The 27552-nt window shown below is 36.7% G+C and overlaps 2 protein-coding genes across 4 annotated transcripts in view; both read left to right on the top strand.

Moving 5' to 3' along the window:
- Window positions 1-1357: 1357 nt before the first annotated feature.
- Window positions 1358-19618, top strand: LOC306848740 (leucine-rich repeat neuronal protein 1-like). The gene is made up of 2 exons (XM_079383481.1): window positions 1358-1581; window positions 15071-19618. The coding sequence occupies exon 2, from the start codon at window positions 15165-15167 to the stop codon at window positions 17397-17399; it is 2235 nt and encodes a 744-aa protein (XP_079239607.1). The 5' UTR covers window positions 1358-1581; window positions 15071-15164; the 3' UTR covers window positions 17400-19618.
- A 6647-nt stretch (window positions 19619-26265) lies between these two features.
- The window catches only part of LOC306847879 (OTU domain-containing protein 5-A), a 35416-nt gene continuing 34129 nt past the window's right edge, over window positions 26266-27552 (top strand). For 2 of the 3 annotated variants that reach the window (XM_079382101.1, XM_079382103.1), the window contains exon 1: window positions 26266-27078. In XM_079382101.1, the coding sequence (XP_079238227.1) occupies window positions 26497-27078 (582 nt within the window). In that variant the 5' untranslated portion in view covers window positions 26266-26496. The remainder of the gene's footprint in view (window positions 27079-27552) is intronic. The other variant, XM_079382102.1, reaches the window with a different exon arrangement.

Genomic DNA, 27552 nt, shown 5'->3' with positions numbered 1-27552 from the left:
AACTGTTATCAGCTGCTGAAGAGCTGTCGAGAGGCGAGACGTCCCGAAACGTTTCATCATATGAAGCCTACACTTTTAATTATGACTAAAACAAGTCCCAAAGCTGTCACAGTCACAACTCTGCAAGAACGGTGCTGGCAGACACTGAAAGAATAAAATAGGTTATGATAAAGATTGCATTTTTTTAAATAAATAAAAAACACAAAATTTTATAAAACAATACAATAAAGGTTACTGAACATAAGACTAATGATAGAAAAAGGAAAACAAATAGAGAAAAATGTTAAAGAAAAAAAACGATTGCTTGGTTTTGAATAATGTCATAATAAAATAAACAAAATAAATAATAATGGTAAGCAAAATTTGTGACCAAAAGAATAAGAATAAAATATATATTAAATTTTTTTAAACAAAATGTTTATAAAAAAAAATAATAAAAGTAGCCTTGGTGAGAAAAAAGTAAAAACTAAATGAAAATTCAAACAAATATAAAATAATTAGTATGGTTATAAAAATAAAAATAATAAAAAATATATAAAATGATACAATAAATGTTACCAAACATAAAACTAATGTTAAAAATGCAAAAATAAAAGTAACAAAAATCTATATCCGAATACATATTAGCCATGTTACCCATATTTATAATATGAAAAATGTCAACAACAAAAACTTTGCTTGGTTTCAAATGTTACAATAATATTTATATATATTTTAAATAATAATAATATAGGTAAACCAAGTTCATCCTTGAAAGAAAAAAAAAAATATATATAAAAAAAAAATACAAAAACGAATTATTATAAAGACTACTAAAAGTAAAAACAGATAAACAAAATAAGAACAAAATAACAATACAAACATAATTATAAAATAATAATTAAAATTATAAATATACAAACAAAACAAAATATATACATCGAAAAATATAAGGGTACTAAATTAAAAATATCTTTGTACAGTACAGTGTCACCAAGATTTTTCCACAAAGATTTGTAAAGCTTTAAAATACTGTTTTCTAAAAGTGCCAAAGATCTTTTGTTTGCTTGGTCTCGAGAGGATAAATATGTTCGGGTTATTTCTGACATCATGCTTTTGTCTTTAACAGAAATACGAGCCTGTATGAGCTCAGCGCTGATGGCAGGGGTTATTCTTCATGCCTGTCGCTGCCGCAGGAGCTCAACCTGGAGGCAGAGCGAAAACTGGACCATTACATCATTGCTATGGGATAGAACGATGCCCCGCCCCGACGTTCCATTGGCGGAGCGACCTGGCCTCACATTTCCATTGGTTAATGACAGTGTAACGGGAAGCAGCGAGGGGGCGTGGCCTCGGCGTGAAAGGGCGCTTCAAATACACCGTAAAAGATGCATAAGGGAGCGATGCTGATGCGAGAATAATTTCTCACTGGAGGCAAGCTTTCGAACGGACCGAGAGGCCGATGATGGACTTCATATTTAGGATAAAATAAGCAAACGCAAAAGCAGAGCAGAAGCGAACATTTACTCAAATTGCAACATAATAGTAGAGAAATAGGTGAGAGTGAGACCCTGGATCGGATCCATCCTACAATCGCTGGAGGTAAGGGCGTTTCTGAAAGCATCTCTTTGGCATTCGTGGTTTCACTTCAGAAGTTACAAACTTACAAACTGCTGCTACTTCTTAAAGGCAATAAAACCGCTGGTAAATGTGCTGGAGGGCTGTGCTCTGAAGTTTGAGCTCGTCTCTATTTTTTTTGGATTGGGTTGATTTCTCATGGAGGTTATGGTGGACTCCTCTTCACCTGCTCCTGGACTCAGTGACCCTGCAGGAAGCATCTGAAGAGACTCAGATAACACACAGACATGTTTAAAAAGCCTTTGTTTGATTATTATATGTATTTTAGTATTTATTTAGGCTATTAATTCGTGTTTTTTTTTCATTTGGGTCAAATTTTAAATTACAGTGCTGATGTTACAGCTTATACAGCAATTGCTGAGAAAGCTATATGTATTTATTGTGTCATTTTGTCCAGCTGCTTGCATATGATTATTGGTCTTACTGTATTATTTCTTACAGTAACGCAAGTCATAACTCTGTAATTTAAAGTTTTAAGTGTGGGTGTTTGTTTAACCTTGGTGACTTTTGATATACTTGGAGCCACTGAAACTCATACTTAATAATAATAAGTTTGATAAGAATAGTAATTCATAATAACATTTAAATAATATTCTTATTGATGCACTCTTAGAAAAAAAGGTACAAAAGCTGTCACAGGGATGTTACCTTTTCAAAAAGTACACTTAAAAGGTACAAATTAGTACCTAAAGTGTACATATTTGTACCCAAATGGTACTTTTTGAAAGGGTACCACCCCTGTTTCAGCTTTTGTACCTTTTTTCTGAGAGTGAAGGAGTGTTTGATAAAAAAATATATAACAAAATAATATCAGAAATGCAGCTGTATTAGTATAATTTCATATCAGGAAAGATAAGATATGATTTAGAAGCAGAAACAGTGCATCGTAACCTATATCATAGTTGACGACTCAATTTTGGCAGCGTATCCTGAGAGATGTTTTCTTGTTTAAGTGCCTTGATAGTTGTGTTTGCATGCACTGAATGAAAACGCGCTGTTTAATTATAGCTGCTCTAAATAAAACAGCGCAGAAGACCTCTGAAGGAGCAAACCAGGAGAAAATGGCCCATGGGAATCTGAGTGAATGTAGCAGAGACAGCACAGGAACCCTTAACACTCATAATGGATGCTTACATCCTCAGTTCATGTGATCTCACACTCCATTTGATTACTAAGTGCGGATTTATTTCCTTGGGCTGCTTTCCCTGCTTCTTATGGCTTAATGATAGAATCCCAGAGTGAGATTTTATTGCCAGATCTTTGTGCAGTAAATTAACATCTGTTTTGGCCTACAGTGGTGGACAATTATTACAATTGATATTTCATAGTGCATGCACCTGTTTTTTGCTTTTACATTTATGCATGTTGTAGACACTTTTCAAAAGCAACTTCAAGCCATGCATATTTTTTTTCAGTAGTTTATCTATTCCTGAAAATTGAACTTATGACTTTAGCATTAGTGCAGATCTCTACCATTACAAATATTTATATACATTTAAATACATCTATTTTTACATCTATATTCTTTAAATATATATTTAAATGTACTGTAGTATTGCGTGTGTGCACGCGCACACACACACATGTATATAATTTTTAATATACATTTATGTATATTCTTTAAATAAAAAAATATGTATATATACATATTCTTTATGTAAAATTATTATCATTAATATATTTTTTTGGGTAAAGTACAGTGTTGGGTGTAATGCATTACTAAGTAATTAATTTCTGTAAAAAAAGTAAGGGATTACTTTAAATTTTTCTGTAATTGAATTACCATTAAATTAATTACCATTAAATTTAATTACTATTTAATTATTTGCATTAAATATTTTATTGACTAGAACAATTCTATATAACAATAGTAGATGTAATATCAAAATTTTGAATGTAACCTTTTCCCTTTAAATAATTTATTCAGGTATTATACTGTATTATATATGAATTATGTATAAAGTATATATACTCTTTATATACTTTAATAAAATATTTTAACTTTTGTAAGTGTTTTATTTTGATTGTTGTTATTTTGAAATTATTTATTACCATTTTTATGATTTAATTAATTATTAAAAATCAATGTTATAAATGAGTTAGGCCACACGTAATCTAGAATTAATCAAAACGTTTTCTGTTTATATTACCTAAAATGTGTAATGTAATGGTTTACATTACTAACTGCAATTTTCGTCATGTAATTTGAAATCAGTAATGGACTACATCTTGTATGTAATCTAATCAGAACTGTATATATACAGTATGCTAATGGTGCTGTCTGTGTGAGCTGAAGTTGTGTGTTATGTGTGTGTTGGTGTGTTGGCCTGAGTGGTGGAAGGGTTGCTGCTGGTGCTTTACATAATGCACTGAAGAGTTTGGGTTGTACAGAGGCACCGTTGCATTAGTTTAGAGAGGTTATTGAGAGCTAGCGGGCTGTGGGTGGAGAAATGCATCAGGTCTTTTGTGGCCCAGAACAAATGAACATGAAATAACTCTTGGACTTGTCCTTGAGCGAGTCCTCCTGTCCCCTGAGAGATGCTTTCTGCTTCATCTCTCTCCATCGCTGCGTGTCTCTGTCGACATTTCAGCTTATCTGTCTCGCTCACTTTCACTCTGTCTCTCTTGTCCTGTCCACTTCCTATCTTATCTTCTTATTCAGAAATGATTCTCGCTTTCACAGGGCACTAAATGTTCAACTGAAGAAAGAAAAAAAGAAAGCACAGCTCCAGTCACCAGTCACTTAATACCTGGTTTTGTATTAAAGAATTGGTTCCTTTGAACTGATCAGTGAGAATCTGAATAAGCCACACCCCACAGGAAATCGAATTAGAATGGCAGGAAGAGAAATGTACAGTTCTGAGAAATTCTACTTCAAATATTAACTTGAAATTCAAATTCTAATCCCTCCATTCAGTCTATATTCTGCAAAACGATACAGGCAAGGGATAATTATAGCATAATTATAAATCCCCCCCCCCCCCCCCCCCCCAAAAAAAAAAAAAGAAATTAGATCCAATTCTCTAAACAAAGACCGATATTGTCATGTTATTTTATTTTATGTTGATGAATTTTTATTCAAATAATTTTACAGCACAACATGTTATGCAACATTATGTTGCAACAAGCAAACAATAAATTAATCACTTCAGAGTGTAGCATAAAATAAATATTTTTGAAAAAGTTTTAACTATGATATATAAAAAGTCATAAATGTATTCAAATTAATATTCATAAATGAAATGTACATTTCTGTTTGACGGATTTCAAACATTGATTATTAATATTATCTTATGAAAATAATGTATATGTTCTGTGCATACATACATTCTGTTGAAGCTATAAAAAGCTACAGCTTTTTAACATACTCCTTTGAGTTACATCCCATTTTAATTCTACATATAAATTCAAACTGGAATTACAATTCTGGAAATATATATAAGGGTGAGTGTGTTTACACTTGTAGTTCGGTTCTCTTGGTTCTTTTGGTCCAGACCAAAAAAAATTAATAAAAAAATGCTGCATTTAGTCCTGGTTTGCTGGTTCACTTAGCTCACTGAACCTAAAGATACAAAACAAAAGGCATAAGGATATGGTAACAACAAATTGGACAGCTTTTATGAAGTATATTAAGCAAATTTTCAGAGCATCCCAAACAATGCTGTGCAGGTTAAATGTACTTGTTTCATGTATATACATATGGTGGTATTTTTACCAGCTGTTAACTCACAAAGAGCTTATAAAATGTGTAAAGGGAGTCAAAACAGAGGAAGAAATTTGTCTGTTGCACACAGAGATCTGCTGCAAAGAGACAGCGGTTTTGACGCCTGTACTGAACTGTAAAGGGCAACAAGAACTAGGTATGCATGAGCATTCTGACCTTTTTAGGGTTGCATCTTGTGACATCGTGTCCTGTTTTGGCTTGTTTAGATGTCTTTGGTCTGTGTTGCTTTTAAATATCAGTCAAACCGCAGCAGAACTGAAAAGGTGGATCTCAGTCTGCCGCACCAAGGTTCAGATGGCAGCGTTCACACTTACTCAAATGAACTGAACTATCTCTAGGCAATCACACCAGAGTTTATTTTAATCAAGTGTAAAAACCAAGTGTAAACATGCCCTAAAAGGCATACTCAGTTCAGTCCTGAATCGTGCTCAGCACTGTTTAGTACACGCTGGCTCTTGCCACAGTTTGCACGTGTTAGTTTCCCAGCCTCAAATATTGCCAGAACTTAACTTTACTCTGTAATGTTTCATTAGAGACATTTAAACAGTGAGTCATAAGTCTATTTTTTCACTCAGCCCACTCTCCTAACAGTTCTCTGTCCTTTTTTATTTTGTTGACACGAATGAGTGCATATTCATGGACAGTTATGTGCTGTGTGGTGTGGATGAGTTGTGTTCTGGGGCTTTACATTTAATGCTCAGTGTTTTCTCACCCCAGCAGTGCGGTGATAGGGCAAATAACTTAGTGGGCCCTCCAATTACATTTATTGGCATCAAAGAAGAAAGTGTTTTTCTCTCACAAAAATGCTTACGCTGGCATTTCTTTGATTCGGTATGCATCCCATTTAATTTAAATGCTGCACTAGCTTCAGTACAGCTTTTATTTGAGTCTCTTCACAGCTTTGGATGTTACTATGATGAAATGTATACTGACACTGGCTCACGTCAACAAACTGAATTTTGTTAATCAAATAGGTTTTCTTAAAGGAATCGTTCAAACAAAAATGAAAATTTGCTGACAGTTTACTCATTTTCAGGCTATCCAGGATATAGAAGAGTTTGTTTCTTCACGGGAACAGAATTGGATCAAAACTAATGTAGCATTATATCACTTGCTCACCAATGGATCCTCTGCAGTGAATGGGTGCCGTCAGAATGAGAGTCAAAACAGCTGATAAAAACATCACAATAATCCACATCAGTCCAATCCATCAATGAACATCTTGTGACTTGAAAAGCTGTGTGTTTGTAAGAAACAAATCTATCATTAAGACGTTTTTAACTTCGAACTGTTTATGACTAAAATACAAGTTCAGTGAAAAAGTAATCTCGTGTGAATCAGGAGAGAAATAAGCACAGTCCAAAACAGTTCTATACTAATATGCTGGTGGATTTTGATGAGAGGACAACAGAGGATGGACTTTTTTACTGGAGCTAAGTGTTACAATGGATTATGGACTGGTATTTTGGCCAGAAGCAATGGTTTAAAGAAACTCCTTAGTGATGGATTCGTTTCTTACAAACATGCAGCTTTTTGTTTCACAAGACGTTAGTTGATGGACGGGAGTTGTGTGGATTATTGTGATGTTTTTATCAGATGTTTGGACTCTCATTCTGATGGCACCCATTCGCTGCAGAGGATCCACTGAGCAAGTGATGTAATGCTAAATTTCTCCAAATCTGTTCTGATGAAGAAATAAACTCATCTACGTCTTGGACGGCCTGAGGGTGAGTACATATTAAAACAAAATTTTATTTTAGGGTGAACTTTTCCTTAAATACTCCACATCACATTACATCACCTGATGTTTATTAGCCATAGACTGAATTGATATTAGTTAAACAGTTTGTACTGTTGGCTGTCCACTTGAACTGTGATGTGTAAGTTGATATTGGTAATACATATTAGTGTGTGAGAAAGTGATGAAGGGTTGAGACACAAATGAGGCCATGAATTGTTGACAAATTGGGACGACCCAGATGCATCTTTCCTTCACACCAATTAACAGCTGCTTTTTCCCCATTTTTCCCCAATAGCAAAAGCCAAGGATGAAAATTAAAGACCTGCCTGCAGTGCCCTCAATAATTAATAACCCATCCATGAATTTTTCATCGGCTCCAATACGTTTGCAGATGTGAGGGGCTGTGTTCAGGCATGGCAAATAAAAAGGAAAGGAAAGTGTACTAAAAGAGAGATCAGCCCCAAAGGGTTATCGGTTACATACCCTCCTAATCTCCAATCACCGCTCTACTACAGCACATCTATGGGGAACAACACCATTGTCTTGCTCTCCATTGTTGTGCTTTGCTCTGATGTATGTGGCCATGTGTACATGTTCATATCATTACATTTTAATGGTTTGCAGTAGCACCGCATTGTTATATCCTGTGTACATTACAGAGTGTGCAATGTAGGGCACATTGTAAATACAATTGTCAGGATACTTGTTTGTTTCCAGCAAACATAATCGCTTTTAAAAGGCGAAGATCTAACTGTAGAACTTTTGCACCAGACTCATGAACAGCTGGCTGGATAATCTCTCTTAAATTACAATCTGAGCCATTCATTCAATGCACTTTGCTTGGTCACTGAGCTGAGTGGCACAACTTTTATAATGAAGACAGTGAATCAAACAACATCTGCCCCAATATAGCGCTTAATAGCGCTCAAATGCATTTGTTCAATTCATTATTTTTCTGTTGTATCATGAGGACTTGGGCACATGATATGCAGACACATGCAGTTCAGAGTATGTGTGTTTGAACGTGAAAACACACATACACACACAAACAGTTAAAATATAGTGTTCAATCACTATAGTGATTTTTATGTTATGTTTTAGGTATATATGTTTTTTTGTTTTTTTTTCAGAATGCATTGCTACTTCATGTAATATTTAATTATTATTTATTCATTTAATAATAATAAAAGTTTTGGCTGGTTAGTTTTGGCAGTGAGCCACTGTTGGTAATAATAATAATAATAATAATAAACTTTATTTTATAAAGCACCTTTAAAAGCAGCTTCTCAAAGCACTGAACACAATGTAATCAAATACAATAAAAGGCAAAAAAATTCAAATCAATAAGCAAATGCAAGTTTAAAAAAATATGTCTTAAGTTGAACTTTAAAACCATCATAATTCTGAACTCCCCTAAATTCAGGAGGCAGAATTCCAAAGGACAGTGGCGCGACTGTGAAATTTTACATAGGGCGCAATCTTGCGATATTTCTGAGGTGGAAAAAAGATGTTTTAACAGTGCTCTGGACAAAAGAATCAAAAGACAGATTAGCATCAAAAATAACTCCAAGGTTCCTCACTCGACTCTGGACTTAAAAAAAAGAGCCATCCAGAGTCAAGGACAGAAATTTGATGACGGGAACCTATATAACTTTTATCACCGTTCAAACAAAATAAATTATTATCCATCCATGTTTTAATCTCAGTAATGCAGTCAGACAAATAAGCAACGTCAAGGGGCTCATGAGGATTTGAATATATATAAATCTGCGTATCGTCGGCATACAAATGATAATGAAGGCCGTGCAATCTCAAAAGGTGGCCTAAAGGTGACAAATAAATGTTAAAAAGTAAAGGGCCTAAGACCGACCCTTGAGGGACACCAGTTGAGACAGAGCTAATCTCGGACCTATAACCACCCATAGAAACAAACTGGGAACGGTCAGTAAAATAAGACCGCAACCACTTCAAGGCAGTCCCAGACACACCAAACACTCTTTCAAGACGAAAGATGTAGATGCTGTAACTAAAAAATTGTAAAAGTATCCATATATTCTGACCTATTAAAATTAATAGTAATATAAATTACTTTAATATATATATATATATATATATACTCACATTATATAATATTATAAAGTGCATTTTTATAAAAACATTTAATATTATTGTCAGTGTTATTTAACAATTATATATATTATCTTTCATAACTGAATATGTGATGTTAAATTTTTTTTAAATATATGAAATATACAGTATATATATATATATATATATACATACATACATACTGTATATTAGTAAAATTTACTTTTAACTATTAGTAACATGTAACAAGTACAGTTTTTTTTTTTGCCAAACGATTATATCCTCCTTAACTGGATAGTTCCCACAGTTTAATGATATAATTTTTTTTCGAAGGGTAAATTTGCTGTCTAATTTTGTCTTTTTTCATCTTCTTTTTCTTTAGGGTCTTATTACTGTAATCTCTCAACTTCGTATTTATATTTCAGATTCCCTAAATCACTGATGATTTAGGGAATCTGATTCTCTCATTCATTCTTTCATTCAGCTCTTTTCCCAGCTCTCTCTCTCTCTCTCTCTCTCACTGTGTCTGTATGTCCCATCACACACATATGCAATAGGAAGCCCCAAGGGTTGGTCCTTTTTGCTTCTTCCTGTCAGGTTGCCATGGCATCAGGCAAGGTGGCCCCATTTTCTGCCGTGCAGAGGGGCCGGGGGGGTTACGTCCAGAACGACCGTCCCAGTGTCTAATGCGATCAGACAGGCGTGCGGAGTAGTGTCACAATCTACAGCCAGACTGAGACTCACACACACACAGAAACCTCCGCCACCCTCTCACACACTCCACCTTTCCTCATCTCTGAAGGTGATCTGATTTCTGTTGCAGCAGGATGGGCGGCAGCAAGATGGCTGCTGCTTAAGATGATCCGTCTCCAGTCTGTTAAAGGATCAGTGCTTGCGTACACTCTTAAAAATAAAGGTTCTTTATTGGCATCTTTGGTTCCATGAAGAACCTTTAATATGCATGGAAGCTTTCCATTGAAATTTATAGTGGAAAACGTTTATTTAGGTTAATTAAAATATTCTTCACACTGAGAAAAAAGTTTCTTTAGGAATCACTGAAAGCTTCTTTGGGGAACCCAAAATGGTTCTTCTGTGGCGTCACTGTGAAAGCCTCTTTAGGAACCTTTATTTTTAGTCATGTTGGAATCAAATATCACAAAGTAGATCTCTTAAAATTTCAGTTGCTCCTCTGAGACAGCAATGAGATTAAATGGAGAGGAAAATGAGACTTTTGAATGTGATTTTTAATCTGTAGCATTTCAGGGGATATCTCAACAACATTTCTCAATATGAACTCAAATATTTCTTATCAAAAAGATTAAAATTAAAATGACCTGTTCTGCTAGCTCTATATTCTTACCATATGTCAACAGTCGTCTTTTTGTCTTTTTCTCCCAAGAATTTTTTCCCAGTCACTCTTAAAATGCACGAGTTGGCAGAATGAGAGTTAGCACACAGGGAACAGAGAAGCTCTCTAGCCTTAGGCAAGAAATAGATGCAAATATGCTAACGCGGATGTAAATGCTTGGCCAACACATTGCTGGCATAATAATGGTCTCTACTGAAAGCAGACACTTGTTCTCTCAGCTGTGTTTTTATTTTTAACTAAAACTGAAACTGTTAAACTATAAAATAATTTTTTTATCTAAAATGAAAAAAATAAATATTATAGGAAATTAAACTTAAAAAAACAACAACAAAAATTAAATAAAATAAAAATAAAAAAACTAATTTAAATTGAACCTAAATAGAAAGATTGAAAACTAATAAAATGACAAAATCACATAACAAAGTTACCGAAACGGAAACTATACAAATGAAAACTAATTTGAAAATATCAATAATAGTATATCAGTAATACTAAAATAACACTGATTTACAGCCTGTGGATTCAGTTTCTGTCTACTCAAATGGAGAGAGAATAAAACGTATGCAATATACATTATAGATATTCTGTATAGGCTACCAGTGAGCCGACTCACATGGCATTATAAAGTTTCCACTGTTAAATGCTTCTCAGATCAGCATAATTTAGTGGATAATGGACATGATGATAATATATCAAGCAAATGTGAGATTCCATCGATATTTTAATAAATGTACACACTTTTCGCCCACAATTTCGAATGGATGTTTACTAAACACTTGACATGACAAATACTACAGACTAAATCATGGTATATCCTTCCTGATTACCTCATAAAACTCCCACCTTTGCAATGATATAAAGTTGGTAAAGATTAATCATGTTTTGACAGTACAATATGCATAAATGTAAACAAACAGACCCTGTGCTCCACTGTGATGGTAACAAACCTCAGCACTTAAGGGCATGATAGAGTTACCTTCATATGTCTGTGCCCGTAAACCAAGTGTTTTATTGGTCAGAAAGCTGCCATAAACATGTTTATATGATTTAACTTGCTCAGCATGATTCTCATGAGAGCAGTTGACCTGAAAGAGAGAAAGAGCACGTTTATGCTAATGTAAGCTATACACCTCTCACTGGGATTGCATACCTGTATTGTGTTATGTTACGTTTGTATTCACTTGTGTAGAGCAGGCCTACTTTTCACGCTATATAGCGATTTCCAATTGCTTTGTTTCCAAAGAAACAGGATGTACATGTGTAGACGTGGCTTTAGTGTTGTTAAAATCTGATATTTCCTACCTGAGCCACCTAGGAAGCTCGACAACAACAAAATGCAAAAGATTGCACGCTCGGTATGAAATGTTTTGGATTTTATGCACCAAATACATTGTGACAGCACAAGTCTTTGAGGTACATCAGACGTTTGAGGCTCTTTGCAGCAAAGTGGGACACACCCCACCCGTCTGACTGTCCCCTCCCCCGTCTCATCTCGCCCCTCTTCAACACACCTCTCAGGGGAGTTAATTTGTGTTCCACGTATGGAGATATCAGAGTGTGGAGGGGGGTGATTGAGGGTGGGTAATTTTTCCCCATCTTGTTTTCATTTCCAGAGCCAATGCCTTCTGAGCGCCGTGTCCGTGTTCAGTCTTTGTTCTGAGAATTTTGAACAGGCCTATCGCTGCACGCGAGAGCGCTTTACACGGCCTGAGCAGATTAAAAGACCCCAAGACTCAGCGGAATAGGCAGCTCATGTCTCTGTGTTGGATTGGCTTGTTTTACTGCCGCCACACGTCTCGGCTTGATATTGAAAGCACACAATCTGAAGTCAGACAAGCTGAAGAGGTTTATGACGTTAATTGATGTAAAGCTTCTTCATATTATGAAAAGTGCAATTTTTTTACCATGTTTTCTGAACTTCTAGTGTAAATAACATGGTATATAATCATCATGGTAAATACCATAGTACTTTTTTGGTATTGTGAAAGAGCTCTTCACTTATGAAAGACAAAAATATATGGGAATGTACTTGAAAATATAATGCAACATATTAAACAATGCATTTCAACAAATGGAAGCTAGTGCTTATATTATATTCATACTATGATAAATGCATGGAGCTTGTAAGGCAAGGCAAGTTTATAGCACATTTCATACACAAAGGTAATTCAAAATGCTTTACATAAAAAGGAATTGAAATAGTCACAAGAAATACAAATAGAGAATTGAAATGATTTAAAATTTTATTAAAAATGAATTAGAATTCATAGAATATGCACAAATTATAAAAAAATCTATATGACTATACTGATGCATATAAAATATATAACAATGAAGTCAATGAAAAGCACATATTCATTGTTCTCACTTATACAAAAATATGTGTTATGGTATATAAGAAAAAATTAATATTGCAATTTTATGATTTTTGAACAATTGGATGACTATATATCCATATTTATGTAATTCAAATCTATTTATACACGCACATAGTACCAAATTTATATTTTGAAGTGTATTATTGAATACATTACAATATACACATATTAATCAATGTATGAAAAGCAGCAATTCCTTATGTATTATTTAATATATTGTAATATTTTAGCATGATATGTTATTCTGAATATTTTCAATATACATTAAATTATTTATAAATTAAATTAATTATAATGTATTGATTGTCAATGTATAGGGTAATAAGGGATATTTTGGTTTCACCACAGTGCGTTTTTGTTAAGGTTAGATGAGCAGTTTGGGAAACAGATGTTCAGTATCGAATCAAGAACACAAAAGCCCTCTCCTCTTAGTGTTTTATGTGGCATATGACATAACAGAAAGGGAAGTTGCACTTCATTGCATCACTGGGTTTATTCTAATGCACAGCCAGGATATGTGGTTTGTGATAGACGAAACTTTGTTCCTCTCTGTGATGTGCTTTGAAAAAAGTTGCTGTTACACATGGCACACAATATAAGTGTCACTTTCCATCCACTTAGTACTCTGTCATTTATCAGCTTTCATTTAAAATGTGTCATATTCTCAACTGTTTTTCTTCTGGACCCAGATTTTATATTGGGAATGAAGTGGTGACCCAATACAGAATGTATTAATATTACAGTGAGCCAATAATTCACCACACAAAACAAATTAGTCTCAGTTTTATTATGTTTTATTATGAATATTTAATTGCATATCACACAACCTGTCCATATTCCATTAACTGACATTTGCGTTGCTTTACTGTTTAGACTACAACGACACTACAAGTTACAGATGAATTTGTGTGAACATATTGTAGAGTTTGATCTAAAACCAATAAATAAACAAAATAAAATTAGTGTATATGGCGTTTTTTTTCCTTTTTACATCAGCACATTTCTTCGACCTACCAGTTGAGAACCACTGTCAAGAATCTTCTAAGACCCATAATGCCGTTTGTTCTAATTAATTCTGTTGATCTTCAGCTTCAATTAAGAATTTGTGAAAACATATGGTAGCACTTTTAGATTTTTGTAGTTTAGTGTCTGTGTGAGTCATGCTGTAAGACCTATTAACAGCTCACAGTCCTCGGTTCTTCTCTCGCACCTCCTGCCAGTTAAATTCAGCTCATTAGCACCGAGTGAGCGGCAATCAGGGGAGCGATGCATTACAGGCCCTGGCATAGTGGGAGATCAAACGGTAGTCCATCACTAAAAGCTCCCGTTTGAACTCGGGTATATCTCTTTTTTATGACATTGAAAAAAGATGAAGACAAACGCCACTGTGCATTCTTGTATATAGGTTGCTTTAGCTCCAAATGCCTTGCAGAAGAATGAATATGTGTCAGGTGGTGCTAAGCAAATTCGAAAGTAGCCAAAACGCTTGAGGCTAAAATATGCTCCTGAGATCTCAAATGCCTCTGGCCTGGAGATATTTTGTCCGTTGGATGTTTAGAATGTGATAAAGTGCTTGGAAACGGTTTTATTGCATTGGTGTTCATTTTGCCTTTCCTCCTGTACAGTTACAGCCCCTCTGAGAGCTGTTACAGTCAACGGTTACAAGCCTGTGCAATTCTTCCAGGCGCACTTACATTTATGGGAAGATGGTATTGATATGTACGGTGCAGCACACTCAGGCTTTGATGTGCGGCTCCTTTCATGTGTTTGTCGGAGCCTATGCTTGGCAGGTGTATTTCTGCATGCAGGCCGGAACGATCCTGCATACTCGCTAACAATTGCTCCCTGTTTGACTAGAATGAGAAACGACTGAATAATCAATTATCAGAGGGATCTCTGAGCACTGGCAGGGGAATGAAGTGTAGAATATTAAAAATGTCAATTCTGGATATTTAGCCATTGCAACAAATGATGCTTTGATTTGTTTGTGTGATCTAAAGTAGAGCAGAAATACTGGTCTTTATGTTTAATATTCCTTCCGCAACTGATGCTAATAAATATCGCACCTAATGTTGGCGTTAATGCCATTTGCACTTGGCTGACATCATATAATCTACATGATTTATATGTCTTCTTTCTTTTTCATTTTGCAGGGCTGGATGAGAAAATTCCTGTCTTCCATTTCGTAGAAATCTTCCCTCCAACTGTCAGCTACCTACTGGGCGCAGCACTCTAGAGATCCTCAATATGGAGAGAACTGCCATTTCCACTTCACTGCTCACAGTCTGTTTCATTTTGGCTGTGTGTCGCTGTTCCCTTGCAGCTCCCTTCTGCCCTGCCCAGTGTGTCTGCGAGACCCGCCCATGGTACACACCTCAGTCAGTCTACCACCAAGCCAAGACTGTTGACTGCAACGAGCTCCATTTGAGCAAAATCCCATGGAATATTTCAGTCGATACTCAGGTGCTGCTTCTTCAGAGCAACAATATCTCCAGGGTAACCTCAGAACTCCAGAGCTTGGTAAACCTCACGGAACTGGATCTCTCCCAGAACCACTTCACACAAATCCAAGACGTTGGCTTGAGTAACCTAAGCCAACTGGTCACACTTTACCTTGAGGAAAACCAAATTAAAGAGCTGCCTGATATGTGTCTAAAGGACCTAGTCAACTTAGAGGAGCTTTATATTAATCATAATCAGATATCTTCTATTGGTCCTAATGCGTTTTCAGGCTTAGGGAACCTGTTGAGGCTTCACCTTAACTCCAATAAGATTGTGGCGATAGACAGCCACTGGTTTGAATCCCTACCCAACCTTGAGATCCTAATGATAGGGGAAAATCTCATTCTTGGACTGCAAGATATGAACTTCCACCCCCTCTCTAAATTGCACAGCTTGGTTCTCGCGGGAATGGGGCTCAGGGAAATACCTGAGGGTGCTTTCCAGGGATTGGACTATCTTGAGAGTCTCTCGTTCTTCGATAACAAGCTCACGGCCGTGCCAAAGAAAGCCCTGCACGTTCTGCCGAGCCTCAAGTTTCTCGACCTTAACAAGAACCCCATTGTCCGTATACAGGAGGGTGACTTCCGAGACTTTCCCCACTTAGAGGAGCTCAGTCTGAACAACATGGAGGAACTTGTGGCGGTTGAGAAGGGCGCGTTCTCTAACTTACCACAAATGGCCAAATTGGAGCTCTACAACAACCCTCACCTGTTCTTCATAGACCGAGCCGCTTTCTTGAAAATGCGTGGCTTACGCACCCTACTGATCCACAGTAACGACCTCATGCTTTTGCCCCATGAGATTTTTTCCGCTTTCCCCAGTCTGGATGAAATCAGTCTTCATGGCAACCCACTCAGGTGCGATTGTCTCGCTAACTGGTGGCCCATCCTGGGCAACCAATCAAGCCTCAAAGTTCTGGAGCCCCAAATAACTCTTTGTGCCTCCCCCCCACATCTTGTTGGCCAATCCCTTCAAGAAGTGGTGTCTGCAAGTTGGAATGGGGTAAGCAATACCTGCCTGCCTCTAATTTCTCAGCACGCCTTCCCTCCGCAGCTCAACGTCACCTTAGGACAGCTTCTAACACTCAACTGCTGGGCCGTGGCAGATCCAGCACCTCAGTTTTACTGGGTGACACCCACAGGAGACAAAGTCACTTCTGAAGCTGTTTCACCATCCTCGAATGAGGGAGGAGGAATACCGAAGAAGCATCGGATGCAAGAACAAGGTGCTCTAGAGATCCCGCATGTCGAACCCGAGGATGCTGGTCTCTACACGTGTGTTGCTTGGAATGCAGAGGGAGCCGACACCCGGAGCGTCTCTGTGTACGTGGATAGGAGCAACTGGCATGGTGGGCGCCCTATTGGAGGTCATCAAGGGGTGCTGGACACCACGGGATCCTTGGTAATCCTGGCAAAAATCATCCATGCCCAGTCTGTGGTGCTCGAATGGAAGGTGCATCCATCTGCCGCCTCTTCTAACCATGAGGTGTCACAACCCAAGTGGCTCAGCGCTACGGTAAAAATCGACAACCCACAGATCAGCTACACGGCGATGGTCCCTGTAGATGTCCAAGAGTATAACCTCACACACCTCCTGCCTTCCACGGAATACCAGGTTTGCCTGACCATGGCTGGTACCGAGCAGACCCAGCACTCTTGCATCAACGTGACCACCAAAGAAGCCAGCTTTGCTGTGGAGATGGTAGCCCAACCGACCAACGTAGCCCTGGCAGCGGTCATGGGCTCAATGTTTGCCATCTGCATAATGGCTCTGTTGGTGTTCTACATGGGACGCCGCATGAAGCAGAAATCTTGTCACCACTCTCTCAAGAAATACATGCAGCACACCACTTCCATTCCTCTGAACGAACTCTACCCACCACTTATTAACCTCTGGGAGAATGAGACGGAAAAAGAAAAAGAGGGCACCGTTGACCCTCAGAACTCACAGATAGACACTTCAAAAACGTACATGTGGTAGCTGCACAGCAGAAAGTATATAGAAGAGACATTTTAAACAGTATATGCACTGTCTTGTACATAAACAACAAGTATGTATTATTGATTTGTCATTGTGAAAGATATATGTATTTTTAGATTGTACCCTTCAATGCCAAGCACACTTGGTTGCAGTTGTGATTTGTTAGACAGCCAACAGACGTGGGCAGCAAAACACACTCTATGCTTTTGCATTGCATTGTATTTTCTGAGACTAATTCAAGGTTAAGCATGCCAATGTGTTAATAATTCATATAATTTATTCATTCTATATCAGCACTAAGTAAGCTAATACACTAACACAGATCGCCACTATTTATATCGCCTCACACATATCAAATGCAGTCACATGACATCCGATTCTGGAGTTTTTGCATGGAATTTTTTGCATGATATTTTGGTGCTAACAGGGAGTTTTTTCCTAGTTTTCAGCTCGTCACATTTTATCACCTGCATTATAATGAATATAAAACCTTAACCAAACCTGCCAGGTGCTATGAAGTTGCTGTTACTGCAAACTAATTAGCTGTCATATGTAGGCCTAATTAATATCTGGAACACAACTGCGCAGCTGTGCTTATTTAATCTTGCATTGTTAAATAACTATTTATTGAGGAGTGTGTGAAAATGTCTGTGTTCATTAGCACTGACTGAAAATATATTTCATATTTGATAGAAAAAGAAATAATTAGACTATAACGATCATGTGGTTCAAATGCCTGACATTTACTTCCAGACATTCACCATTGCTAACAATGATGGGGCCGTTCTATGCTTTGCACCTCATCATGCGCTTGGCATTTCTATTACTGTGAAATTGCTTCAGTTCTCAGTTAAACATGTTGCCAAACATAATATTCACACAATTCAGTCTCGGTGTGGTAAATTAGGGAACAAATGTGTGGAAAATGAGAATTGAATCCAATAAGAATTAAAAACGAATCAATGTTGTTTTTCTCCTCACATAGATTCATTAACCTTTAAAATACATATGCTACCCTGAAAACAATATTTAATTCATTTTTAAGGTTTTGACATGTTTAAACCTTTGAGATTTCTGCATAATCCTGCATCATATCGATTAATACAAATGTTATGCAAAACACATGCTCATGTATTGTTGTTCTGTTGTGTTAGCAAATGACATCTATCCAGATACTGATGAATATAACCAAATTAAATTATATATTAAGTGTTCAAGGGTTTACCTTTACAGGTGCACTCAGTAATTTTTAAAATGTTGCAACCCTAAAGAAACAATTATTATTTTTGTAAAAGTCTCCAGTCATAATGGTAGCTTTTTTACTTCAAATGTAGATCACATGACCAAATGTAATCACCAGATAAAATACTAGTTGCTTTATTGTGAATCTGATACTGTCGCTCACAGGATTAATTTATTGTTGATGACTGTGACTAGTGCATTTCTCAAAGTCTGAATACATTAGCTTGATGCTGCATTCACATTGCTAAATGTGTACTTTAAGTCCAATAAGACAGTCAGTGCAACACAAACAAATGAAAAATAATACTGGGTGCACTTTTGTTATGTATTATTTGAACCAAAGATGAGGCACATATTCAATAGCTCTCTCATCGCTGTCATCAGCCAATGAGATGTCATGGTATATTTAGCTCTGAAGGACAGTGAGGGAAAATAACCTATCTATTATATATTTGAACACCTCTTGATTTTCTTTACTTTTTTTGCTCAGTTTGTGGGCTATTTATTGCTGTTGTTGTTGTTTTGGTATTTTATGATGGATTTTATTTTAGTTTCTAATTGAAGGGGTTAGAAAATGCACTCAAGTTCATACAGACAACATCTAGAATTGACATGTGAGCAGTCAGTTCTAATGTGAAATGTTTTTAAGATGTTCTTTCATCACTGACTGTAAATCAGATTGTGTGTTATTACTGGCAGAAGAGCAGAGAAAATGTCACCTTAGATTAAGCATTAAATGTATCACTACAGCTCTGTCCTCTAGTGGTGGAGGACACTAACGACGTCTTACACGATTTACTTGTATCTCAGTGAATAGCAGGGTATTTTGTAATAGAGGAATATTATTGTTATATTTCAATTAAGCCAACAGTAATGGTTTTACACTGTTAAGACGTGTTGTGACGTCCGTGCGCAGTAGTTCAGGAGAAATGACTGTCTGAAGAAACATTTGAGAGAAATAAACACAATATCACCACAACTATACAGCTTCTCTCTGTTGTTTTCCCTTGAAGATTACTCTCTTTGCACAAACACTCATGAAGATATCTAAAACTGTGCTTTGTTCTCTTGCTTGGTCTCTTTTAGATTTTGTTTTTAAATTTCCCCCTTAAAACAAAAAGTGACTAGGTCAATAATATGACACAGTGTACAATAAATCTATCTATCTATCTATCTATCTATCTATCTATCTATCTATCTATCTATCTATCTATCTATCTATCTATCTATCTATCTATCTATCTATCTATCTATCTATCTATCATCTGTCTGTCTGTCTATCTATCTATCTATCTATCTATCTATCTATCTATCTATCTATCTATCTATCTATCTATCTATCATCTGTCTGTCTGTCTGTCTATCTATCTATCTATCTATCTATCTATCTATCTATCTATCTATCTATCTATCTATCTATCTATCTATCTATCTATCTATCTATCTATCTATCTATCTATATGTGACCCTGGACCACAAAACCAGTCTTAAATCGCTGGGGTATATTTATAGCAATAGCCAAAAATACATTGTTTGGGTCAAAATTATCAATTTTTCTTTTATGCCAAAAAACATTAGGATATTAAGTAAAGATCATGTTCCATGAAGATATTTAGTAAATTTCCTACCGTAAATATATTAAAACTTAATTTTTGATTAGTAATATGCATTACTAAGAACTTCATTTGGACAGCTTTAAAGGCAATTTTCTCAGTATCATTTAATTTATCTTTTAATTAATGAAAATTAAACAATTTTTTTTTTTTTTTTTTTGGAAAAGGGGATTTGATATTACATACATTCTACTGAACAATTGACTTGGTCGGCATTGCTGGGAACGCCCACAAAAACATCATATCCGTTTAGGCCGTGGGGGAAAACAAACCATTCGACCTTGTTAGGCCATTGATTCTTATTTTTTGTTAGGATTTCGATTGATTTTTGCTTGGTGCAATGCCGAAAAGTTGCTGTGTGGCGTTCTGTACATCTCATAAATAAAAAATAAAAAAAACGATCTGAAGATTTATATAAGTTAGTCTACTGCCGAATAAACAGATGGAGGCAGCACAATATGAGCGGGTAGCACACAACATCAGAACTCCGACAGCAGTTACGCATGAAATATATCAAGCTTAATATTCATATTTATATGCACTCCAGATAGTCTAGACTACTTACCCTTCAATGACCTGCCATTAGTCCCGTCCCCTGCACCGCAACCCACTTCTGATGGGGCTTACCCTCCTTCACATCAAACAAATGTCACTCCCTGATATTTTGTGATGTAAATGTCATAATCTATTAAAACATTTATTTCATATTATTATACACAATCCCTTACGAAAGTTAACATGGTATTACTATAGTAAAACTAGATTATAGTAGGCTAACCGTGCCTTTTTGGGCGTTTTTATTACCAGTTGTAGCCTATAACCACAGTTTTATTACAAATACCATGGTTAAACTATGGTTAGTGTAGCAAAACGTTTCATTTTTTTTTTTTTATCATGCTTTACCTATAGTAGCCATGTTTTTTGTTTGTTTTTGTTTTTGCAACCACGGTTAATTTTCGTAAGGGATATTTTCATGTTATTTCATATCTTTTTATTTTACGGCGTGTATTTGTAAAAATTAGGCTATACTTTTAGCACACACCACATAATGCTGTGCATTTCAAGGCACTTCAGTAGACCTTTAATGTTACCCATGTTTTGTCAATGTTAAAATAATTTTTAATATATCAATAAAAATGTATTAAAGGCTTTTACTCTAGTCTTTATCACTTTATTAAAATTAAGTGAAACAAAACGACAAATGTTTACTTTCACAAGCCGTCACGTATAGGCCTGTATTAAGCGTTCTCTTGCCTGGAGACTCAATCAGGTAACAAAGTGTCGGGCAATGACACCTCTGGCCATTCTGTTGGGTCGTTTGTCCAGTCACAGATACCGTACGGACTGTCCGACCTAACACGGCTCGGTTTTTCAATGTATCTTGCTCTGTCGAGCAGCAGAAATGATTTTATGTAGACCATTCTGGGTCAACACCATGCTTTTCCAATGAGGAGGAAAGGACCATTTTCCCCCACGTCGACTCCACACACACAGCTATGACGCGACACCGACCAAGTCTATAGGAATATATTTCTGCCGCAATGTCTACAATTGAAACCCAAACTTTTATTTTGACGGGTTGCCGTGAATACCTTTAGATTTCTGTGTGTATATGATATGAGGATAGTTTTACTCAAATGAAACGGTCAAATGCTCATGAAGTGACTCTCAGAGCAGTTCTGGAGTTATACCAAGATATAAATTCAAAAATATATGAAATAAACCATTTTGATCTTGGGAAGCATTCTTCCAAGGGTTTATAAGTAATGAAGATGCTTTTTCTTGTCATGCAACTCTTTTTGAAACATAAAATGTAAGCTCTATTCTATTCTTTTTAGTGCTGTTGCGTAATTGAAACACAGCATTACAGAGCCACACAAAAACGGGTTGAGGTATGAAATAACATTTGATTAATTTTCAAACATAGATTGTAAGGTGTAATGGCTTATGCATCTATTTGATTTTAAAATGACAAGAAAGTGAACAACTGTTTCAGTGTTTTACTATATTATAATATAAGCTACAATAACAAGTGCCCAAGAAGCATTTGAACACACTGACCAAAATTAAAATAGGAATGTTATTGCAGAACACAAAATATGAAAGGAGCCAGCATTTATTTAAAAGAAAGACAAGCACATCACTTTTTGACTTATAGATATTTCGTTCACAAAAGTAAAATCGATTGCAAATGTTTCACGTTGACTTTAAGTTTAATGGGTTAAACCTCATTATAAGGTTATACTTTGAATTAACCCTCATATTGCAAATAATGCAAAATCTGTATACTATTTTCATATTCATATTTTTAATGCTGCAATGGTTCGTCAATAGGCATACATGTTTGTGTTTGTTTACAAAATTCAGTCTCATAAGTGTGTGATAGATGGGGGGAAAATGCTAAATATATTTTTATAAAAGTATTGTGACACTAATATATCTTCATAAATAATTTTACAAAACGTATTTTTGACAAGTTATAATACTTCATACCCAGGTCCAAAATGACCCCAACGTGAAACATGTAAAAAAAATAATAATCTTAAATTGTAATGAATGAATGTGTATTCTAAGCATTTTAAAGCATTTGCAAAGTTTTGTTACCAAAATCTATGCAGCCTATTTTAAAACATTTTATGTCAGAGACTGTTATGTATAATAAATAAATAAAATTGTAAATAAAAGAAAGATTACTGGACAAGAAAATACTATTTAAGTGTTTCTACTTCAAAATGTTACATTTAAAGTGGCCCTATTATGGATTTTTGAGAATGACCTTTCATGCAGTGTGTAACACAGCTCTAAGTGAATGAAAACATCCTGCAAAGTTTTAAATCTGAAAGTGCACCGTGTATAAAGTTATTGTCTCTCAAAAGAAAGAGTCGACTCTAAATCACTGAAACCAGGGGTGCGTTCAGGCTCACACCGGTGACCAACGTTTTGCTCCGGTTTCCGGGTTGAACAACATGCTTCCTGGTAACGGTGTGCAACGGGGTTTGAGATATGTTTTCTCTTGTTTGGTGGGTGTGTCAAAAATGACAGCCCAATCAGCAGCAACGTGTATATAAACCAACGTGTCTGCTGCAGCTCTGTATGCGCAACAATTGAAGATATTAGAAGACATGTTTGTCGTAAGAGTTTTATAGTAACATAGCATATCAACATGATGATGCTGAATTTGTAAGTAATTAACATCTACATAAATTCACAAGAGCAAGTATATTGTTTACAAATGTTTATTTACATTAAAGGCTAAATAACTGAAATAATAAGAGCACGTGGAACTTCTTTAAGTCTGTCTAAATATGTAGTAATTGCAATGTCTTCTGGTCCATATCCTTTCCTTAGGAAGGTGTGACACTGATTAATGTAACATAAAAATTTTATATTTATATATTTTGCTATTGTATTGTGGAGTGACACTTTCATAAACTTTTCTATGCTCCTCTGATTATATAATGGTACATATTACAATATCATAGCACAACAGTGATCAGCAATAATGATAAGCCTAATAATCACAATAAAAATAATACGGTCATATAGATCATAACACAGACTCGGAGGTAAGAAGTGGATTATCCTTCACCTGAAATGTCTTTTCATCCTGAAATGCGAGGCAAATGTTGGATCACAATAATTAGGAACCACAGTTTCCACAAATCCCTTCATTCGATTGGGATGTTCTCTTTTATTCTAGACCGCAAGGGCAGTGACTGTAACATCGAGCGTATTTTGCAGTATTAAAAATTTATTTATACCAATTTCATCAGGCTCTGAAAATTCTTCAAAAAGAACACAAAAAATGGCCTTCTCAGCTGCCGCAGTTGCAACACTTGCATCATCAGAACAGGGTGTTCAACGCATCACCGTTTCCTTTTAATAAACGTTTTGCACCGTTTTTTCAGGGCTGAACGCAGCCCAGTCCTTTTTCAAATGAATCCCAAGCCGTTTCATGTTGAAGTCATCATGAAACATTAGCATATTGCCCGCCCACTTGTTGGCCTTTTCGCATTGGTCTGAATAAAAATGCAAATTCACTCATAGGCACTAGATTTCCTTTTTGAAGCGGTAAAAATAGCGGTTTCCCCTGTAACGCTGTACACAAAGCAGCACTGCCCTCACAAATGCTGCTTTGTCAGGCATTAAAGGCATGATGAAATGAAAATGAGACCAATTGGACCAATCACCGAAGAGTAGCATCACGCAAAGGAGGAGTTTGGAAAAATTAATCGTTGAAAGAATCGGTTGGGAGTCGTTGAGCAAATAAGGTAAAAATAAATGCATATTATAAGACATTGAAAGTGTTTTTTGACCTTGCATGCATGTCAACCTGTTGGGGACTCCCAAAACTAAACTATGAACCTTTCATAACCCATAATAGGGGCACTTTAAAGGTGCTCTATGTCGACTTGACAGAAAGTACAGGCATTTTCTTCAAAGTTGAACCGATGTCTTAAAAACTCAGATGAGGGATATATACCGGTAAATATTTTGAAATGAGTTTCCTTTGCTTTAGGAGCCACTGGGAAGCTAATATACTGTGTTCGCAATTTTTTAATAGTCGGCTTATCATAAGCTTGTAAAATACTGTTTTGGTACAAGGATGTTGGATATAGTACAGAATTGAAACAAGAGCGAATAAGTTTGTTGGGAAGCATTGCTTTGAGATTATTACCATTAAAGAGAAGTGACGGGAGTTCACATGAACCATCTGGTATGTTAACAAAAGTATTTTGTACTAGATTTATAAAACTTTTTGGAATAGCATTTAATACGCGCTCAAATTGTTTACGTTCACAGTGCAAATTGTATTTGAAACAAAAGTCACTAAAGGATAACAAACTCCCATCCTCGTTCATTAAATGAAAAACTGACCAAACACCCTTCTCAAGCCAATCAAGAATACATAGAGACTTATATCTAAATAAAATAAACCTATTGTTCCATATTGGGGTTCTGTGTGGAGTAAAATTGTGATTGTATAATAATTTCCAATATAGCAAGACCTGTTGGTGAAAGGTTGGTAGTCTGGAAACAGTAAAATCACATCTTAGTAGGAAATAAATTCCACCCAATTTTCTAAATAAACCTCTGGGAATCCAAAACCAAAAATTATTTTCATTTGCAATAAAACTTTTAAGCCATTTAACCTTCAACATACCATTTATACAAGAGAAATCAAAGGCTTGTAATCCACCATTTTCACTGTATGTAGGATTGAACTAGGTATTGCAGTCCAAATTAAAAATGTTGGAGAGGGTTTTTTTCACCCGGCCCCTCCTCTTCAGACTTGACTCACACACCGGTTGCCAGATTAAGGACACCAACAGGAACGACTGCACATGACGATGAATGACATGAAATACGCTGTGTTTTCCGCCAACTGGCAACCCGGGTGCTGGCAGTGGGCAGGTTTCACAAACCAAAACAGAGACTGACATTCAGGCCCGGAAGCCACATTTTCAAAGGAGAATAACTGACTGTAGCATTGTTTTTCAGATAAACAAGTATGTTTCTTAAATATCTGCAGACATATTATGGTATTTTTATGCTTTAGTAAAGTAAAAAACTTACATACAGCACCTTTAATTTGCACATTTTTATATGTGAAATTTACTAGCAATTTCTGAGTGAAAATGTAATCTTTTTTTTCTTTTGTCAGTGTACAGCTATAAATTCACAAACACACTTTTGCTTATACAGTGTGAAACATGACCTGGGTTTTACCTATTTTTAACTGTTTCCCAGATTAGCACACAGTAATGGATCAGAAATGGCTCCACATGGGAGCGATGCAGTGATTTAAATTCCACTCTCACCATTTTATTCGGCTTTAATAAACACTCATAATAAACAGATTATAGGCAATAAATACCAGAGGTGGACTCTAGTTACTAGGCCACAAAGTGCTGACCAGCAAACAAAATACACGAATGAATGAATGAACAATTCAACTGACTGCTTCTGAGGCAGAGGCGGAACAAGCAGCGAGGCGGAAATGACGTTGCAGTGTCGTCAGCTGTATGTTGATGTTGTGTGGCAACCGCCGGACCGAGGGACGGAAGACGGTTTGTTTTTGTTCTGTTATACGCCGTTTTAACCCTCAAAACCACCTCGTATTGAATTAAATTCGCTCCGGCGTGATAGAAGCGAGTATTACGACTTCTAAGACGCTCAAGTTTAAATGTTTAAACGCGTTCAGAGTCGTTAAAACGGACACCCTCTCTCCCTGAACGGTCATGACGATCCTGCCGAAGAAGAAGCCGAGCTCATCGGTCGGAGTGTCTGATCACCCCGATGACACCGACCGCCGGACCGGACCAGATCCGCACCAGCACCAGCACTCCCACGGGGTCCGGCCGGGTGCGAGGCCCCGCGCTTCCCCGCCTCCCTGGTCGTATCAAGCCGCTCCGCCGCCGTCCAGAGACGACAGGCGCACTGAATCCAGCTCCCGGCCGCAGCAGGCCTCTCCTCCGACGGTGGGCGCTGGGTCTCCGGTTGGCCCGGGGGATGCGACGGGGATGGCGTGCGTGTCCGGTGGTCGGGCTGAGCTGTCAGGAGGGGTGGGCTGTGGAGGTGGGATGGGAGGGTGCTGCTCGGGGCCTGGGCTCAGTAAGAGGAGGAGACAGGCGACCTGCTCCGGTGGGGTGGCCGGTGGAGGGACCGGACCCGGGGCGACGGGGGGAGGAAGCGGTGGAGGAGGAGGAGGAGGAGGAGGGGGTCCCAGTCCCGAGCAGGAGGAAGGAGCCGGGTATAACAGTGAGGATGAGTATGAAAATGCTTCCAGACTACAGTCAGAGGACCCAGCGACTGTTGAACAGGTATGTGGATGGATGATGTCATCTCACAACCATAGACAGCATGTTTATTTTGATTTTATAATATTACACGTGTTCTGACGCTGTTTAGACACTAGGATAGATAAATAAAAAGAAAGAAAAACAGAACAATAGTGAGTTTGATGGATGGACAGACAGACTGACAGCTTGGTAGATAGACTGTCAAATAGATAGATAGATAGATAGATAGATAGATAGATAGATAGATAGATAGATAGATAGATAGACAAAAGGACAGACAGAATGAGAGATAGATAGAACAATGAATGGATGTATGATAGATTACAGAATAGTTACAGAGTGATAGATAGCCTAGATAGATAGATAGATAGCTAGATGTACAGATAGATAATGAAATAATGGATAGAGGGATAATCAGATCGAAAAACAATATATAGAGATTGGCAGACTGATAAACAAGTGAAGCAGATATTGATTGTATAAGTAAAGATGCAT

The sequence above is a fragment of the Barbus barbus genome (assembly GCF_936440315.1).
Source record: "Barbus barbus genome assembly, chromosome: 28".
NCBI lineage: Eukaryota > Metazoa > Chordata > Actinopteri > Cypriniformes > Cyprinidae > Barbus > Barbus barbus.
The sequence above is the reverse complement of the archived record's forward strand: the minus strand, read 5'-3'. Positions and strand labels throughout refer to the sequence as shown.